Raw genomic sequence first — 19,449 nt, forward strand, 5'->3', positions numbered from 1 at the left:
ACGAACAAATTCCTATGCCCCCAAATAACCCAGAGATGCAATTTAAATAAAAGGACACATTCTACTCATGTAAAAACACACTGATTCCCAGACCGTCCATGGGCCGGATTGAGAAGACGAATGGGCTGGATCCAGCCCCTGGGCCTTAGTTTGCCTGGAACACAGGCTGCCCAAACGGTGGAAAATAGAAAGGGATTATTCTGTTTTGTGAAAATGCTGCAGAAGTCCATTGCAACCATGGGGAGCTCTGCATCACATGGTCATCTGTACTGACTGCTTGAACAACCAAGATGTGCACCAAGAATTAAAAATACACTGGCTTTTGAGGTTTAAAAGAATTTTTAGAAGTCCTGACCATATTGACAGGTCCCAAGACAACAGTGCAGGAATCTACACTAGAGAGGAGTTTTAATGAGTCCCTTTACGAAAAGAGTGGGGTTTGTTGTGCTTGTTCATCAGAGGCTGGGATGCTGAAGACTTGTTGGACTATTTGAAATGTTTTTTGGTTTCTTTTTGTTAATTCCCTTGGTCCCTCTGCACAGCCTCCTTTATTTTGGAAAGTTGTGAACAGGTGTATGTGGAGAGAATCAGAGACTTACCTGTGTTGGGATTTGCTCTCACAACTGATAAAATATTCACGTTTGTTGTAGTTCCTTTCATCTCTTCAGTCACTTTCTTTGCAGTCCATCAATTCTTTCTAAACTCTGGCACGTTCAACGGAAGCAGGGGCTTCCCTGAACTGTGGACATGCATTTGTGTTAGCTTTTGTCATGACCTGGGGTTCCAGTCTGCCCCCTTCGGGGAAAGAGAATAGAATCATAGGATTGTAGAGTTGGAAGGGGAGCCCAACCTCCTGCAATGCCAGAATCACAACCAAAGCATCCCTGACCGATGGCCATTGAATCTCTGCTTAAAAACCTCCAGTGAAAGAGTTGACCACTCCCCCCACCACTTACCATATTTTTCGCTCTATAACACGCACCCGACCATAACACACATGTAGTTTTTAGAGGAGGAAAATCCGTAGGCATGCCACCCATAGGCAATTCCTCCATAACACGCACAGACATTTCCCCTTACTTTCTAGGAGGAAAAAAGTGAGTGTTATGGTGCAAAAAATACGGTAATTCTGTCTTCTGCTCCCTGAGCACCAAGGCACAAGAAACGGGGGCTGTGAGGCACGCATGACCCAGGAACGAGACCTCCAGCAACTATTGACAAAGCCCAAGAGGTACCCATAATTCCCTAGCGATGCTAGAGGAAGGAAATGGCACTTAAAACCAGCTTGAGAAGGTGACACTTTATGGCTTAAATCAGTTGAATTCATGTGTTATTTACAGTGGATCTTTTTCCAGTACAGCGGTACCCCGGGTTAAGTACTTAATTTGTTCCGGAGGTCCGTACTTAACCTGAAACTGCTCTTAACCTGAAGCACCACATTAGCTAATGGGGCCTCCTGCTGCTGCCACGCCGCCGGAGCACAATTTCTGTTCTCATCCTGAAGCAAAGTTCTTAACCTGAAGCACTATTTCTGGGTTAGCGGAGTCTGTAACCTGAAGCGTATGTAACCCGAGGTACCACTGTAAATGTGGCTTAATATTTTAATTCTTAGAACGTGTGCAACTTGCAACTTAATTCTGTTCTGTTTGTGAAATGAGTAGCACAGGCCAACCTCCTTGTCCCATTCACTTAAAAAACCAACGAGCTGTTTAAATTGAGCGGTTCTTTCCATCCATGGTAAGGTAAAGGTAAAGGTAAAGGGACCCCTGACCATTAGGTCCAGTCATGGCCGACTCTGGGGTTGCGGCGCTCATCTCGCTTTATTGGCCGAGGGAGCCGGCGTACAGCTTCCGGGTCATGTGGCCAGCATGACTAAGCTGCTTCTGGCAAACCAGAGCAGCGCACGGAAACACCGTTTACCTTCCCGCTGGAGCGGTACCTATTTATCTATTTGCACTTTGATGTGCTAGGTTGGCAGGAGCAGGGACCAGGCAACGGGAGCTCACCCCATCGTGGGGATTCAAACAGCTGACCTTCTGATCATCAAGTCCTAGGCTCTGTGGTTTAACCCACAGTGCCACCCGCGTCCCTACATCCATCCCTGGTATTACTTGTTAAGTGCACTGATTTCATTAGTATGTGGAATTTTTTTGAGTGTATATCATATTATAAGCTGTAATCTACTTAATAATAGAGCACTCCCCTCTTTTGGGATAAATTTTTATTAAAGCTTTTCCATAATACAATAATGAAAAAAAAATGACTCATCATCATCATTGTACAGGGAGAGAAAGAAAAGAAAATGCAGGATTCTGTCTCAAAAAAGGGTGGACCCTTGTATCTCTCACCTGGAACAGTGGCATAGCTATAGGGGTGCAGGAGGGGCAGATTGCTGTGGGTGGCATTGGGCCAGCAGGGTTCCTGGGCCACCATATCCCTCCTGATGAGCTCCAGCTGGGAGCAATATGGTGGTTCAGGCATGCAGCAAGCCCCGTGCTGCCCCCGAAAGCAGCACAGGACTGACGTATGCCAGCTGCGTCCCTGCGGGGTGCCCGGGACACAGTCGCTCCAGTGCATGCCCCATCCCCATGGCACAGTGCATGTGCCTGCCTAATGTGCTGGCAGGGCTTTCTACGCCACTGCCAGGCTTTGGGGAATGCGATCCCTCCTACGGTGGCAGCCGAGAAGTAGATAAACAAGGAGAGTTCTTACCAAGTCTTTTATTCAATATTCACAGTGAGAGAGACGTAAGAATGCCGTCTCTCTTAGACAATGGCATTGCTCTGAGTAAATTCCCACCCCCACCCCCAGTCCCTCCTATTCTACATCATCCCTGCACTGGCTGATCTGTGCTTTCTGCCTCTGAGATTTCTGTTCTACTACTGTCACGGTCCGGTCTATGGGCGATCGAAGTCCCAGTCGAAGTCGAGAGCCAGTGTGGTGTAGTGGTTAAGAGCGGTAGTCTTGTAATCTGGTGAACTGGGTTCACTTCCCCACTCCTCCACATGCAGCTGCTGGGTGATCTTGGGCCAGTCACACTTCTCTGAAGTCTCTCAGCCCCACTCACCTCACAGAGTGTTTGTTGTGGGGGAGGAAGGGAAAGGAGAATGTTAGCTGCTTTGAGACTCTTTCGGGTAGTGATAAAGCAGGATATCAAATCCAAACTCCTCTTCTTCTCTTCTTCAGCTGAGGACGTTGGGACCGGGGGCAAGATGGTGGGGTGGGAGCAGGAACGAGAGTCCAGAAGCCAGGGGTCTGAGGGTCAGGAAGCAGGGAGTCACAAAGTCAAGGGTCCGAGGGTCGAGAAGCAAGGAGTCAAGAAGTCGAGGTCCAAGTATCAGGAAGCAAGAAGCCAAATGCAGTGAGGCAGGAAACATGTTGCTGTGGCAAAGAGCCAAAGGGAAATGCTGACCTTATATCCCTTCCCAGCTCTTGCCACCAGGTGCAGCGAGTTACCAAGCGCCTCACCTGTACGGCCGTGCCTTGCCTCTCCAGAACAAACTTAGGAAGGCCCCAGTCCTGCAAAGCTGTACTGGTCACAGGGCCTGGCTCCTGCACACACTCCTGACAACTACTCCCAGTGCATGCCTGGTTCTGGGAAAGGGGGTCAGGAATTCTTTCCAAGGACACTGAGTTAGTCAGCTGTCTCTCCCTTGGTGCTTCTTCCTCCTGCTGCCCCCCTCCCAATATTTCCCAGCTTCTCCCCTCTGCAGCTTCTGAACTGTGACCTTCGGCAAACCACTGTTCTAAATCTATACTGTCCTCTTCTCAGGAAGGTTCAGGGGTGTGTGTGGTTCCCACCATTCCTCCTCAGTACAGTCCCGACAGCCGCTGACCTGGGAGTTTTCCTTTTTTTGGGGGGGGTCCCAGTCTCTCACCCTGAGGATCTTGCTCTCCCACCACTTAGCTATGACCCTTATAATAACAGTACCTTTATTGTCAATGTACAACCTGTGTACAATGAAATTAACCGAGCCTCCCTCCCCCACACAAACACTCAATCTTATTGCACTCTGTGTGCTTGTCACACAACACACCAACCCCGAAAGTCAGTTGCACTATATTATTTTCCATTCAGCAGCCTAACAGCCACGGATAGAAACTGTTTTTTAGCCTGTTGGTACGACTGATTATACTTCTATATCTCCTGCCCGGGGGTAGAAGATTAAAGAGGTGCTGGCTGGGGTGTGAATCGTCCCTGAGAATTTTTCTCGCTCTCCTAAGGCATCGATCCCTTGCGATGTCATCTAGCGGGCTCAGGGGATAGCCCATGAGATCATGTGCTGTGTTCACCACCCTGTGTAAAGACTTTCTGTCCATGGCTGTCAAGCCAACATACCACACTGTGATACAATATGAGAGGACACTTTCTATTGTGGAAGGTCATCAACTGTTGTTTAACGTTGTTCTTTCACAAGACCCTGAGGAAATGGAGTCTCTGTTGGGCCTTCCTAACCACCTGAGTTATATTGTTTTTCCAAATGAGGTCTTCACTAAGGTAAACTCCCGGGAGTTTATTCAGTAGAAGGCATTGCCCTGTTTGAAACATAAAATTATTATTATTATTATTATTATTATTATTATTATTATTATTATTATTATTATTATTATACCCCACCCTCCCTGGCCAGAGCCGGGCTCAGTGGGGCTAACACCAATAAAATTTCAGTAAAAACATAATAAGAAAAAAAGGGGGGGGGAATTAAAATACAGGTTAAAATGCAATTTAAAATGCAGCCTCATTTTAAAAGTCAAAACCATAAGGGGAGGGAAACATAATGGTCAGACTGAGTCCAAATCAAAGGCCAGGCGGAACAGCTCTGTCTTGCAGGCCCTGTGGAAAGATGTCAAGTCCCGCAGGGCCCTAGTCTCTTGTGACAGAGTGTTCTTTTGGACTTCTGCCTGTCCAGTGCGCTTCCCTGTGCCAAAAAACACTGCTTTCTCTCAGTGCAATCTTCTGGGAAAAACTTCACCTGAGGCAGAAATAACAGAGATGCAGCGGTCCCCGGCAACATGTTCCACCAAGTCGGGGCCAGTACTGAAAAGGCCCTGGCCCTAATTGAGACCAATCTAACCACCTTGTGACTTGGGACCTCCAAAGTGCTGTCATTTGTGGACCTTAAGGTCCTCCGCGGGGCATACCAGGAGAGGCGGTCCCGTAGGTACGAGGGTGCTGGGCCACATAGGGCTTTAAAGGGCAAAACCAGCACCTTAAATCTGACCCTGTACTCCACTGGGAGCCAGTGCAGCTGGCAGAGCACTGGATGAATGTGATCCCACGGCAAGGACCCCATAAGGAGTCTCGCTGCGGCATTCTGCACCCGCTGGAGTTTCTGGGTCAGCTTCAAGGGCAGCCCCACATAGAGCGAGTTACAATAATCAAGCCTGGAGGTGACGTGACCATTGCATGGATCACTGTGGCCAGATCAGGGCGAGAAAGGTAAGGGACCAACTGCTTAATACGGCAGAGATGGAAAAATAAACATAAGAAGAGCCTGCAGGATCAGGCCAATGGCCCATCTAGTCCAGCATTCTGTTCTCATGATGGCCAGCCAGATGCCTGCAGGGAAACCTGCAAGCAGGATTTGAGCGCAAGAGCCTTGTCCCCTCCGGTGGTTTCCAGCAACTGCTATTCAGGAGCCTTGCTGCCTCCACCATGACTAGTAGTCATTCATTGCCTTATTCACCACGAATTTGTCCAGTGCTCCTTTAAAGCCATCCAGGTTGGTGGCCATCCCTGCCTCTCGTGGGAGCAAGTTCCATTTTCCTATTTATTTGATGCCAATAAATAAAACAAAGTGTGCAACTTTTCGTGGCAATGGCAACTTTATTTTCCAGCATGGATGCTTGACTCATTAATGGCAGGCATTCCCTTGGTGTGCCAGCGTGAGCTCTCCATTTCTGTTTTGACAACATTTTTTACCAACCAACAAAAGATGAGATCCCACACCTCCAGCTGAGATCCCAGAACTGTGTCTCTTCTTTCTCTGTGCGCTTCCCTTTTCGCATCCCACGCCTGACAGCCTATTTGCTGACACTCCGAGTATGCTCTGCTTTCCCAAAGATGCCTCTTCGCCTCTCGAGTGTTTACATTTCTTGCACCTCCTGGGAGCAGAACGCAAAGATATTTTTAGGTTGGCTTAATAGGGGAAACATGACATTAGAGACCCCCCCCCCCCGCCTCTGATCAAAAACCACCAGCTATTGCTGCCCCAGCCCTGCAGAAGCTGCAATTGCAGTCCCTTTGTAACAGTGCAGTGCTAGGCATTTGTGCTCAGAAGTAAATCTTACTGTGATCAGTTGTGCTTGCTCCCAGGCAAGCGTGTTTAATATTGCAGCCTTGTTGTTGTTGTTGTTTAGTCATTTAGTTGTGTCCGACTCTTTGTGGCCCCATGGACCAGAGCACGCCAGGCACTCCTGTCTTCCACTGCCTCCCGCAGTTTGGTCAAACTCATGCTGGTAGCTTCGAGAACACTGTCCAACCATCTCGTCCTCTGTCGTCCCCTTCTTCTTGTGCCCTCCATTTTTCCCAACATCAGGGTCTTTTCCAGGGAGTCTTCTCTTCTCCTGAGGTGGCCAAAGTCTTGGAGCCTCAGCTTCAGGATCTGTCCTTCCAGTGAGCACTCAGGGCTGATTTCCTTCAGAATGGAGAGGTTTGATCTTCTTGCAGTCCGTGGGACTCTCAAGAGTCTCCTCCAGCACCATAATTCAAAAGCATCAATTCTTCAGCGATCAGCCTTCTTGATGGTCCAGCTCTCACTTCCATACATTGCAGCCTTAGATGATCTTAATTAGCTCACTCTATTCAAAGACTGTATGGAAGGTAAAATAAGGAGCAGTAATCTCTTCCTCCATGGGGGGGAATATGGGAAGGAAAGTTAGGCAGAAAAGATGGGTATATTTTGTTAGCATCACCATCCAGGTTGCAAAGAGCTAGTATAGGTTCATTCTTTCCTGGAAACAAACAAAACCAAGCCTTATGAGGAGTGGTTGAAGGAGCTGGGTATAAAACATGCAAACTGTGATGGAAACTGAACTATCCTATCTCCTCTCAGTCTCCTCTTTTCCAGGCTAAAGTTCAGTTTGCATCGCAGTTTTCATGTTTTAAAAACTGTCATTGTGAAAATTCATTAGCATTTAAGTATGCTTTTCATCCAACATAGATATTCATGTATACATTGCGGTGTATTATACACATCTTTGCATGCATTTCCCATCAATATGATGCATTTATGTTTATTAGTATCACCTTGGCCAGTCACTGCCTAACCTACCTCATAGGGGTTATTGCAAGGACAAAATGGGACTAAGGAGTAGGAGTGGAAGTTTATAATCCACCTTGAAGTGTCTTGTACTAAAGAGGTTTAGTTTTCTGTGGTCTCCTGCACTACACAGCTGGTCTTAGCCCAAAGATGCAAATAAGAGGCCCAAGATAGCATCAATATCTTCATTGCTTAAACAAGGCTATAACCACTCACAGTTCTTATCTTCCTCATTGATCCAGATTGGTGCCTCAGTCTGGTTCTGGAGTCCCTCCAACTTCACGTCAGCGAGGATAATCTCCTGAACGATGTATATCACTCCCTGAGATACACCGAGATTGGCTCAATATTACTGCCAGCCTTTCAATGCAATATGTTAGACCCTCTAGATAGAACTGTCAAGATTACACTCCCCGATACTGTTGTGCCTTTTTAAAAGCATTTATAATTCAGAAAGCTGGAAAGTAATACCCAACCGCATGGGCGATTCGCTTTGGAATCCATCTCCCGCTTCGATGTCTAAAAACGTGTCTCTCTTCGGTCGACGGAGATGATTTCTCTGTCGTATCACCTCTGTTCATCGTGAGCGTGTTGTCAGGATAAGAAATGCTTGCCTGTTCTGTTGCTGCTAATACTGGTGATTATTAAAGACAGTGATAAAGGTGGCTAAATGCAACTGCAATGTGTCTCCTTTGGTGGGGGGCGGGGAGAATACCTTGGCAGACAGATGAGTTCATCAGGACTTATCTAAATGAGAAGTGAGGCTATTCCTTCACTTGCGTTTTCTCTAAGAATGCCGCACTGGCTAGTCTCATGCAAGTGATTTATTTTATGGTCTTCACTGCATCAGGTTTTTTTAGTCCAGTATTTTTTGGCGGTTCCCTCACTGCGAGAAGCCAAGTTACAGGGAACCAGGCAGAAGGCCTTCTCGGTAGTGGCGCCCGCCCTGTGGAACGCCCTCCCACCAGATGTCAAAGAGAACAGCAACTACCAAACTTTTAGAAGACATCTGAAGGCAGCGCTGTTTAGGGAAGCTTTTAATGTTTGATGCATTACGGTATTTTAATATTTGGTTGGAAGTCGCCCAGAGTGGCTGGGGAAGCCCAGCCAGATGGGTGGAGTATAAATAATAAATTATACTATACTATAATATTATACTATTATTTAAGCCTATAGAATGCCAACCTCATTCACACGACTCAGTCAGGGTTGGACAACCTGCAGTCCTCTAGTTGCTGTTGGACTCCACAATGTTCATCAGCCCCAGCCAGCATCAGCAGTGGTCAGTGATGATGTGAGGTCTCCTTCAACTTCTTTAGGAGTTCCCACAAATGCTTTGGCTAAGCAGGGTTTTCCAAATCCACCAGGTGTACCACAGCTTTTAGGCCAGTGGTGGGAACCTGTGGTCCTGCAGATGTTTTTCGGTACAACTCCCATCAATCCTAACCAGCATGGTCGATGGTCAGGGATGATGCGAGGTGGAGTTTAGCAACCTCTGAAGGGTCACCCGTTCCCCAATTTGTTATTGCTATCTTCTTCTTCTTCTTTGGCGATCACTCATAGCCGAGTAAGATTGTCTTCCATAAACACAGTTTTAACAATGAGTCCGTAAGTGACCCTGGAGGTTAATTCTGGATCCACACGTCCTTCCACAATGGGGACATTGGTTTCCGGGTGGGAGTTGATCACGATGAGGGTTTGCCAAGCGTGCCTTCCTCTTAGCACATCTCTCCCTTGCATCCTGAGTTCGAGTGTCTTCAATTCTGCCCTCCATGCTCCTGAGGGAGGTGTCTGCATTCTTGGGCAAGCCTTCGGTTTGCAGAACAACAACAAATAATATTTAGGGGGGAAACAAACACCAGCAAAAGGGGCACAAAATAAAACACACAATTTCGATGAGGACTGAACATGTTCCATTCATCTGGTCTCCAAGTTTGGATGTTCTACTTCGGCTGTGCTCACAGTGACACCCACAGAGAAACTATTAAACACAGAACAGTTATTTCTCACAAGTTTTGTGAGCAAATGGGCATTTTCCACGAGGCTGGTTTTATTCCATTGAATAACGAATTGTCTTTAAACTCTCTCTTAATCCTCCCCCGGCCTAAACGACTTAAATCACTTTGTCATTTTAAAACCCCCGCTAACAGGGATTTTGGTAATAAGGCACACTTTTTCCTGCAAAAGCCTTTCCATTTAATATTTTTTCCTCTCTCTCTTCATTGATTAAAAAGCAGGCGGATGCTTAATTTATAAAAGCAGCCGACTGAAACCAAAATGCCTGGCTTTTACCAAAATTAGAAAGCAGTTACCGCACACAGCTTGGCGATGGACAAGGTTTGGCTCTGTGCTTTTTTTCTAATAGAGCATCAGGAAGAGAAAAATACAGATGTGTTTGTGTGTGTGCGCGCGCATGCCCTCAGAGTATTTCACAACCAACTTTCCTATGAGGAACAGTTGCACCTTCGGGGGCTTTTGGAGAAAAGGTGAATAAACGGTGACATGATAAGAGATGGACACGCAAGGAAGCTGAACATTGGAAGAACTGGGACAAATACAATGGTACGTCAGGTTACAGATGCTTCAGGTTACAGACGCTTCAGGTTACAGACGCTTCAGGTTACAGACTCCGCTAACCCAGAAATAGTACCTCGGGTTAAGAACTTTGCTTCAGGATGAGAACAGAAATCTCACAGCGGCAGCGGGAGGCCCCATTAGCTAAAGTGGTGCTTCAGGTTAAGAACAGTTTCAGGTTAAGAATGGACCTCCAGAATGAATTAACTTCTTAACCCGAGGTACCACTGTAAAAGAAAGTACTTATTCACACAGAGAATATCTCCCCACAGGAGCCAGTGATGACCAGCAATTTGGATGGCTTAAAAAGATGACTGAACAAAGTAATGAAGGACAAAGCTATCAACAGCTACTAGCAGAGGCAAAGGTAAAGGACACGGGTGACGATGTGGTCTAAAATACGGAGCCTCTTAGGCTTGCTGATCGGAAGTTTGGCGGTTCGAATCTGCATGATGGGGTGAGCTCCCATTGCTCTGCCCCAACTCCTGCTAACTTAGCAGTTTGAAAGCACACCAGTGCAAGTAGATAAATAGGTACCACTGTGATGGGAAAGTAAACGGCATTTCCATGCTCTCTGGTTTCCGTCACAGTATTCCGTTACACCAGAAGCAGTTTTGTCCTGCTGGCCACATGACCTGGAAAGTTGTCTGTGGACAAATGCTGGCTCCCTCGGCCTGAAAGCGAGATGAGCGCCACAACCCCATAGTCGCCTTTGGCTGGACTTAACCATCCAGAGCTCACCCTGTCATGGGGATTCGAACTGCCGACCTTCTCATCATCAAACCCAAGAGGCTCAGTGGTTTAGACCACAGTGCCACCTGTGTCCAGCTCACTTATGAATACAAGGAACTGGGAACCACAGGAAAGGAGAGTGCCATAAATAATACTAATACTAATACTAATACTAATACTAATACTAATAATAATAATAATAATAATAATAATAATTTATTTATACCCCACCCATCTGGCTGGGCTTCTCCAGCCACTCTGGGCAGCTTCCAACAAAATATTAAAATACAGTAATGCATCAAACATTAAAAGCTTCCCTAAACAGGGCTGCCTTCAGATGTCTTCTAAAAGTCAGTTAGTTGTTTATTTCCTTGACATCTGGTGGGAGCGCGTTCCACAGGGCAGGCACCACTACCGAGAAGGCCCTCTGCCTGGTTCCCTGTAGCTTTGCTTCTCGCAGTGGGGGAACTGCCAGAAGGCCCTCAGCGCTGGACCTCAGTGTCTGGGTTGAACAATGGGGGTGGAGACACTCCTTCAGGTATACTGGACCGAGGCTGTTTAGGGCTTTAAAGGTCAGCACCAACATTGCATTCAGGTCCTGCCTGTGGGCTTTCTGAAGGCATATTGTTGGCTGCTGTGAGAACAGGATGTTGGAGGAGTTGGGCCACTGGCCAGAATCATCAGGCTCTTCTTGTGTTCTTTTATCCTTGTATATGCCAGAGGTCCCTCACCACTGTCTTAGGGGAAGAGTTCATTCATCTCTCCCCACAATGCTCTTAAGATACAGGAGTATCATCTTCCTTTTGTCTTGGCTCTCTCTTGACTCCCAACTTTTTCATACTGTTTCAATGACTGTGGATGGTTTGATAAAAGAGGACCGTCATGCCAATGGTGGTGGCATATAAAATATACACGCCATCATTTTTTTTTACATCGGGTCCTTCTAAAACCTGAAACATGAGCAGAATGTGAATGGGTTTGTGAGGCTGGGTGACAGTTGCTTTGTTCTTCCTGTACAACCGCTTATTAACGATGGTGCTAAATAAGGAAACAAAAGAGAATGAAAACAAGTTAATTAAAAAAAAATGCCAGGCACGGTTTGATTAAAGCTTGATTACAAGGTGGAAAAAATGTATTTATATTTCCGCCGCTTTTGCAATCATAAATCACTGGTGCCTCGAGTTGCGATCTCAAAGGTGAGACTAGTTCTGGAAATTCCTCCTTCAGGTCAAAAAGTTCTCTGAAAGGGTGAAAAGAAAAGAAGTTTGATCACCGGGTGGTATGAAGAAAGAGGAAAGTTTTCCACCAGAGAGAGTGAGTCAGTGAGAGAGAGAGAGAGAGTGAGTCAGTGAGAGAGAGAAATTTCCCATAAGAGGGATCTGATTGGCTACCAGGAACAGGAACACAAAGCTGTGATAGGTTTGTCCTTGGCTTGATCCAATGAAGTTCTTCTTATGTGTGTGCCCTGGAGTATGTCTGGGGCTGGATTAAGACCTTTTGTCTTGAACCCATTACCAAGCAGCAAGGCAGCAAGTCAAGTCCAAAGTTCAAAGACCAGGGTCAATCCACACAAGCAAAGTTCGAAATCCAAACTCTGAGGTCCACAGGTTAGGAAACACAGTCCAGAGTCAATCCAAGTAGTCCAAGTCTGATGTCCAGCAGTCAGGATACAGTGCAGAGTCAAACCCAAAGCACAGTCCCATGGAGGTCCAGGAGCATCCAAGCCAAGGTCCTCCAACATGGGCAGTTGAGCAGATGCAGCAGCTCAGTTCTGCTTCCCTTTGCAGCATCTGGGTTTGATGAGGCAGGTGACCCTCACCTGTCCTGAGCCTACTGTAGCTGAGGAATCGCATGCCTTGTCCCAGAGCTAGTGAGCTCCATCTGGCCAGCTAGGGGGCTGGGCTGTGGGCCCTTGGCTTCCTCTGCCTCCTGGAGCGCCCCTGCCTCTGGTCCCTACACCTCAGAGCCTGCCATGTTCATGGAGACAGGGTCCCCTCTTGTTCTGGTGATGGGTCTTGCTGCTCTGGTTCCTGTGCATTGACCCCCTCCCCATCCCATGCCATTAGGACGGACACTCGTGTGCAGATCCTGTTTTGCTAATAAAGAGTTAACTCCAGCTTGCTCTGTGTGAGTTGCTGCTGGCTCACCCCTGTCATTGTCCATGGAGTTTTCTTGGCAGGGATTCTGGAGTGGCTTGCCGGTTCCTGCTCCAGGTGGATCACGTTTGGTCAAAACTCTCCACTATGACCTGTCCATCTTGGGTGGCCCTGCACGGCATAGTTCAGAGTTTCTCTGAGTTATTCAAGCCCCTTCGCCACGGCAAGGCAGTGATCCATGAAGGGGCAGTGATCCATGAAGGGGATCCTGATGTTGGGAAAGATTGAGGGCACAAGAAGAAGGGGGCGACAGAGGACAAGATGGTTGGACAGTGTTCTCAAAGCTACAAACATGAGTCTGACCAAATTGCGGGAGGCAGTGGAAGACAGGAGTGCCTGGCGTGCTCTGGTCCATGGGGTCATGAAGAGTCGGACACGACTAAACAACAACAACAACAACACCCCTGTCAACCTGCCGGGTCATCCAGCGCAGAACCTGTCCCAGAACCCCCTGCAAAAGTGCAGGTGAGCATTTTCACTCCACAGTTGGTGTGAAAATACGTGGCGGTGGAAAGTTTTGGGAGCCACTGCTGCAGAAGGCTTCGGTAATAGCTAAAGCTGGTTTAGGATAAAGGTCGGGAAGGAATAACATTTGCCCAAACTACAAGAAGATATGAAAAGCATTGAAATCTGACAAGGCATTGAGGTGTCTGTTCCTCCCCGGCAGTCGCTCACGTTAATGGCTGCTTTATCCAGCACCTGTCATGATGAAGGATTCTTTAGCAGCTTCCGAGGCTCTGCTTATGCCGAAATAATTTCCCTCTCTGTCAAAATGGTTCCTTTAGGGACTGAGGGTTGCCACTTATCCCACCCCCCCTCTTTCCCCCAGCAAATCTCATGTGCCTTTCACAGACGGCATGATGGGCCAAAATTCAACAGACAGGTTTTCCTCGCCACTTCAATCTCCGCGCTGGGAGCAGCTGCTCCCTTTCTCCTTTTTTCTTTTTTTCCTGCTAGTCACACCGTGATAGAAAACACCTCTTGTTGAGCAAGTGGGCAGCCATTTTTGTTGAGGGCAGAGGCGAAGTAGCGCTGAGGGGATATTGAAATGTCCTGGCACACTCGCTCAACACCTCACGCTTTCAGACTGAGAGAAACTGGGCTGTGAAGAGTCTCCTGGGACACACAATTTGAAGTAAGGACACAACAACAATACAATACCTCTGCTGGATATGAACCAAGTGTCTGTCACACCTGAAACCTTGCTGTCCACAACCCATTTGTGGAAAGCAGACAAGCAGAAAAATGAGGGCAATAATAGCTCTTTCACACGGTTAGTCCTCTTTGCCCCATAACTGGTGAAAACATTCCTTTCTGAACAACCTGGGAAAGTTACTGTCAGTCAGTGTAGGCAGTACAGTGGTACCTCAGGTGACAAACACCTCGCGGTAGCAGGAGACGCCATTAGCTAAAGTGGTGCTTCAGGTTAAGAATGGTTTCAGGTTAAGAATGTTAGTTAAATTCAGCTCCGGTCCTCCGAGCTGATATGGCTCATCTTGGCTTGAGCCCAGCAGAGTAGAAAACACCCAGAGTCCGCAACAGAAGGATGAGGCAGGTATGGCTACATTGCTATGCTTTATTACTAAGCTATGCTGAGAGCATACAAACATACATCTTGTCTCTGTGAGAAGCAGAGAGCAACTCCAACAAAGAAACGACAGTACAAAGGAAACAGGAAACCAGTAAACGTCACATCCCATCTCCCTTTCCCATGGGAATCCAACAGTATCTGGACTGTGGAATGAAAACATAGTCCTGTGACTACCAACAGCTGCTCAGTGAGGGAAACAGAAACCAACAAAGAACAGACCTCCAGAACAAATTAAGCTCATAACCAGAGGTACCACCGTACTGACCAGTGATCTGACTTGGTTGAAAGCAGCTTCATATATCCCAACCTGCAGTTTTCACAAAGATATCATGTCTTGTAAACTGTGGCAGACTGAACAGGGGTGGCAACCTATGGTTTGGAGTCACACGCAACTCCTCACCCATATCCTCATTCTATTGATATCCCATTTTTCTACCAAGCAGCTCAAAGTTGCACCAGTGGCTTTCCCCGCTCTCCGTATTATCCTCAGAACAACCCTGTGAGGTAGGTTAGGCCGAGAGTTGGTGACAAACCCAAAGTCACCCAGTGAGGCACAAGAATATGGTGTCACAGTCCGATCTACGGGTGATCAAAGTCCCAGCTGAGGACATTGGGACCAGGGGCAAGATGGCGGGGTGGGAGCAGGAACAAGACTCTAGAAGCCAAGAGTCCAAGGGTCAGGAAGCAAGGAGTCAAGAAGCTGAGGTCCGAGGATCAGGAAGCAAGAAGCCAAACTCAGCGAGGCAGGAAACGTGTTGCTGTAGCAAAGAGCTGAAGGGAAATGCTGACCTTGTATCCCTTCCGGCTCTAGCCACCAGGTGCAGTGAGTTACCAAGCAGCCTCACCTGTGTGGCTGCCCTTGCCTTTCCAGAACAAACTTAGGAAGGCCCCAGTCCTGCGAAGCCCTACTGGTCACAGTGCCTGGCTCCTGCACGCACTCCTGACTTAAGGTCAGAAAAATGACCCAGAAGCCAGGACAGGTCAGGACGGATAAATGGGCTGTTTGGGAGTGGGGGCACAGGTGCTGAAACATGGTGGGACCATGCCCACCTCCTCCTTCCGTTCTGTGGCTTCACCTACACGCAAGCCCAGGAAACTCCTGGCCCAGGCAACTGACCCACATCAGCCAACTCACCAACCCAAGTGGTGGTTGAAGCAAAGAAGACGTCTCCCTAGCTCTTTCTCAAAGCATTGTGGGAATATCTTTCGAACAGAGGATGGAGTCATATTTCTACCAAGGAAATGGGAGGGAGAGAGAAAGAATATAATATTTTAGCACTGCATTTTATGAAGTCTAACTCGTTTAATTTTTATTGGACACCGTGTTTTTGTGTTAGATGTGTCCCCTCCCTTCCTCCTCCCGCCCCTCTTTCCATTTACAACCTTGGCGCGCATCTGTGCTGCCGGATCGTTGCTATGCCTGGCGACCGGGACGTGTTCTCTGCAAATTGCTTCTTTTCAGTCCAAAGCCCGGGTGTTTGTTCGTGACTGCTTCATTCCTCTAGAAGAGGGGATGTGTATGTGTGTTTGTGCGGAGGGGCGGAGAGATCGAGAGCGGAGGCTTCGCTGCATCCATCCTAAACTGCAGACTTCCCCAGCTCAGATAACAGGTTCCCTCTGCCTCCTCGCCACTTCCACTTCCCTAGAATAATTAAGTTGTTATTGAACTGCAGGGCAGGATCTGGGAGAGGGCATTGAATGCCAGAGATTGTAAACCTGATTTCATCCTGTTTTAACAGATCAGTTTCTTCACCTAAATAACTCAGAATGAACTTTCCAGCTAAGATGGGCTTTTCTTGTGCTTCGTGCCGTGCCTGAAAAACACCCAGAGCCAGCTAAACTCAGGTGGTGGAGATTCAGATCTCGCAAGCGGACCATACTTGTTTAAACATTCAGCCCAGGCCTACCCCAGAACAATAAAAGTAATATGAATTAAGGGGCAGAGGTCACTTACAAGGGAAAGTTTGTGGGGAAGTCACAAAGCCTGTTTGCTTTTCCTCCTGAGTACCTGTTTGCAGTGGCTTAGCGTCTCCTATGTTGCGCTCATATTTGAGACACTCTGGAGCATTATAAATTGAGACCAGATCAACAGCTGCAGCTTGATGTATTAACTGTCTCGCCTCTTCTTCTTTCCAGCCACACAGATGGATCCCAATGAACTACAGGATCTTTTCCAGGATACATCGGCCAGCGTCTTCCGAATTAATGCCAATGGTGCGTATTTCAGACACGCCAGTCTATTGGGTGCAATTTGTATTACAATGTTCAGAAACTCCTTTTTGAACAAGAGGACGCTGTTTTATAGAATGGTACATGCATAGGATGTCATGAACATGGACATGAAATTTATTACGGTCAGAGACCAGCTTGTGAAACACAAATGGAACTACAATCCCAATAGCAAAACAAACATTTAAAACAATATACAACAATGGATTTTAAGTTTAAAAGTGTGATAGGCATATAAACACATACAAACTTTAAGATAGACCACCTTAGAGAAATGAGCTAGAGTCGCCCGTGGATCCGAGTTTGGGAATTTTCTTAACAAACTAGTTTGAATCAGGTCTACAGATCTGTGCGCAGAATCTGGCAACAATCCGGGTCGTCTTAACAGGAGAAGATCAAATTTTTGCTTTACCTGGAGGTCAGCAAGCCTCACCAGCAGAGGGTCAATGGTTTCTCTATGTGCCGCATTGTAAAAGGGACATCTAAAATATATGTGTTCAGGGCTTCCTATATGCCCCAGTGGACAGGCGCAAAAATAGTCCTCTGTTGGCTGTGTTAAAACAATGTTGTACTTTCTGGTGTGCTTCCTTGTTTTCCAGTTGTCTCTTTTGTTTTTTGGGGCTTTCCAAAGGGTGTGGCAGTGCAGCAGTAGGTGAGGAAAGGGGATGTGCAGATATCCTGTGTGTGTGTCTCCTTTTCGCTCTCCTCCCAAATGCATGTTTAACTAGGGTTAAAAACATTCAGTGAACACCCCAAGAAGCTGAACATTGGAAGATTCAGGACAGAAAAGTGAAAAGACTTCTAGATACAGTGCATTTTGACCAAACTGCGGGAGGCAGTGGAAGACAGGAGTGCCTGGCGTGCTCTGGTCCATGGGGTCACAAAGAGTCGGACACGACTAAATGACTAAACAACAACATACAGTGCATAGATAAACTAGGGAACTCGTTTCTGCAGGAGACAGGGAGGGGCAGAAAGCTTTCGAGGAGGCAGTGGCGTAGCTAGCTGCTTTGGCAACCCGAGTGGCGGGGTCCAACTATGGGGACGATCCACCTACGGGGGCAGGGCAATTCTCTGATGGGGTGGGGTGATCCGCCGATGGGGTGGGGTGATCTGCCCACAGGGGCACCGCATGGGAGTGCCGCAGCAATCCACGCACGGGGGCACTGCGGATGCCCAGGGGGGTGGCGTGGTGAGCTGCCCACAGAGTCCGCCTGGCGGATGCAAGCTCCACGCTGCCATTTTGGGCAGCGCGAGGCCCTGAACCACCGTGTCACTCCCAGGAGAGACATGTGGCTCGGGTGCGCTGCAGGTCAGGCCCTGTGGTAAGTGCCGCCCCCCGCAGTGTGCCATTTTTTCACCCCTCTCAAAGATGACACCCAGCGTGGGCCACATCCCCCTTCCTACACACCTGAGAAGAGGATTGGACAAATTCAGGGAGGAGAGGGCCAGCACCATCCATTAAGAGTTTGGGTGTAATCTTCGACACCTCCCTTTCCATGGAGGCGCAGATTGCAGCTATAACAAAGGCAGCAGCATTTTTTCATCTCTGCCAAGCTAAGCAGTTGGCCCCTTATCTCTCTCGCCCTGACCTAGCCACTGTGATCCACCTGACGGTCACCTCCAGACTGGATTATTGTAACTCACTGTACGTGGGGCTGCCCTTGAGACTGACCCAGAAACTCCAGTGGGTGCAGAATGCCGCGGCGAGACTCCTTACGGGGTCCTTGCTGCGAGATCACATTCACTGGGTGCTATACCAGCTGCACTGGCTCCCGGTGGAGTACAGGATCAGGTTTAAGGTGCTGGTTTTAACCTTTCAAGCCCTATACGGCCTAGGACCCTCGTACCTATGGGACCGCCTCTCCTGGTATGTCCCACGGAGGACCTTACGGTCTTCAAACAAAAACATCTTGGAGATCCCAGGCCACAGGGAGGTTAGGCTGGCCTCAACCGGAGCCAGGGCTTTTTCGGCCGTGGCCCTGATCTGGTGGAACGCTCTGTCACAAGAGACCAGGGCCCTGCGGGACTTGACATCTTTCCGCAGGACCTGCAAGACAGAGCTGTTCCACCAGGCCTTTGGCCAAGGCACATTCTGACCCCCTCCTTTGGCAATCCTCACAGAACTCTAGCCCAATGTCATGGAACTTTGAAGTGTCAGGCATAGCTCTAATGGCTTTAGCCCAAACGTAGCAGAGTTTTCCTGCACAGCGAAGAAGCTAGTTGAGGTGGAAATGACTAGTCAGCTAGACTCAGAATAACTATTTACAGGATTTATTAAAAGGAAAAATAAAACCAGCAGAGTTTCTGCATACAAAACAAAGCAAAATAAATCCTTTCTTTCTCTCTCTCTCTTAACCATACACAGCACTCCTACTCCTAACACACCTAACCCAAACTGTGCTAGCATTCCTAGATAACAGAGTTGAGTGCTGGTCGTTAACCAATCAGAGTAAGTAGTTTCTAGGTCAAGCTGACCTTGGCTTTCTGCCAAGAGTAAATTGACACTGCCTTGAGTTAATTGTGTGAAGCCAGAATCTGTAAGTTTCCCATGAGAACCAATTAACAGAAACTGAACACAATGGTTGCCATTAATTTGACTTTGAACTGATTTTAAAATGAATTGATTTTAGAATGCTGTGTTACTTTTATTGTTGTTAGCCGCTCTGAGCCCGGATTTGGCTGGGGAGGGCGGGATATAAATTATTATTATTATTATTATTATTATTATTATTATTATTATTATTAGCTACTAGCCTTGATGTCTAGGCTCTGCCTCCACACTAAAAGACAGCAACACTTCTGAAAAGCACATGTCAGGGAACTGCCATTGGTTCAGAAGGGAGAGAGGAAAAGCTGGATGGATTACAGAGAGCCCCCAAAGATCATGGGAAGCAGCTCCTCC

General features: G+C 47.6%; 1 protein-coding gene across 5 annotated transcripts in view; it reads left to right on the forward strand.

The window, feature by feature from the left end:
- Nucleotides 1-19,449, forward strand: part of TSNARE1 (t-SNARE domain containing 1) — a 448,733-nt gene that overhangs the window by 153,468 nt on the left and 275,816 nt on the right. For all 5 annotated transcript variants that reach the window (XM_053395183.1, XM_053395184.1, XM_053395181.1 and 2 more), the window contains one exon: nucleotides 16,452-16,529. In XM_053395183.1, coding sequence (XP_053251158.1) covers nucleotides 16,460-16,529 — 70 coding nt within the window. In that variant the 5' untranslated portion in view covers nucleotides 16,452-16,459. The remainder of the gene's footprint in view (nucleotides 1-16,451; nucleotides 16,530-19,449) is intronic.

The sequence above is a fragment of the Podarcis raffonei genome, chromosome 7, assembly GCF_027172205.1.
Source record: "Podarcis raffonei isolate rPodRaf1 chromosome 7, rPodRaf1.pri, whole genome shotgun sequence".
Taxonomy (NCBI): Eukaryota; Metazoa; Chordata; class Lepidosauria; order Squamata; family Lacertidae; genus Podarcis; species Podarcis raffonei.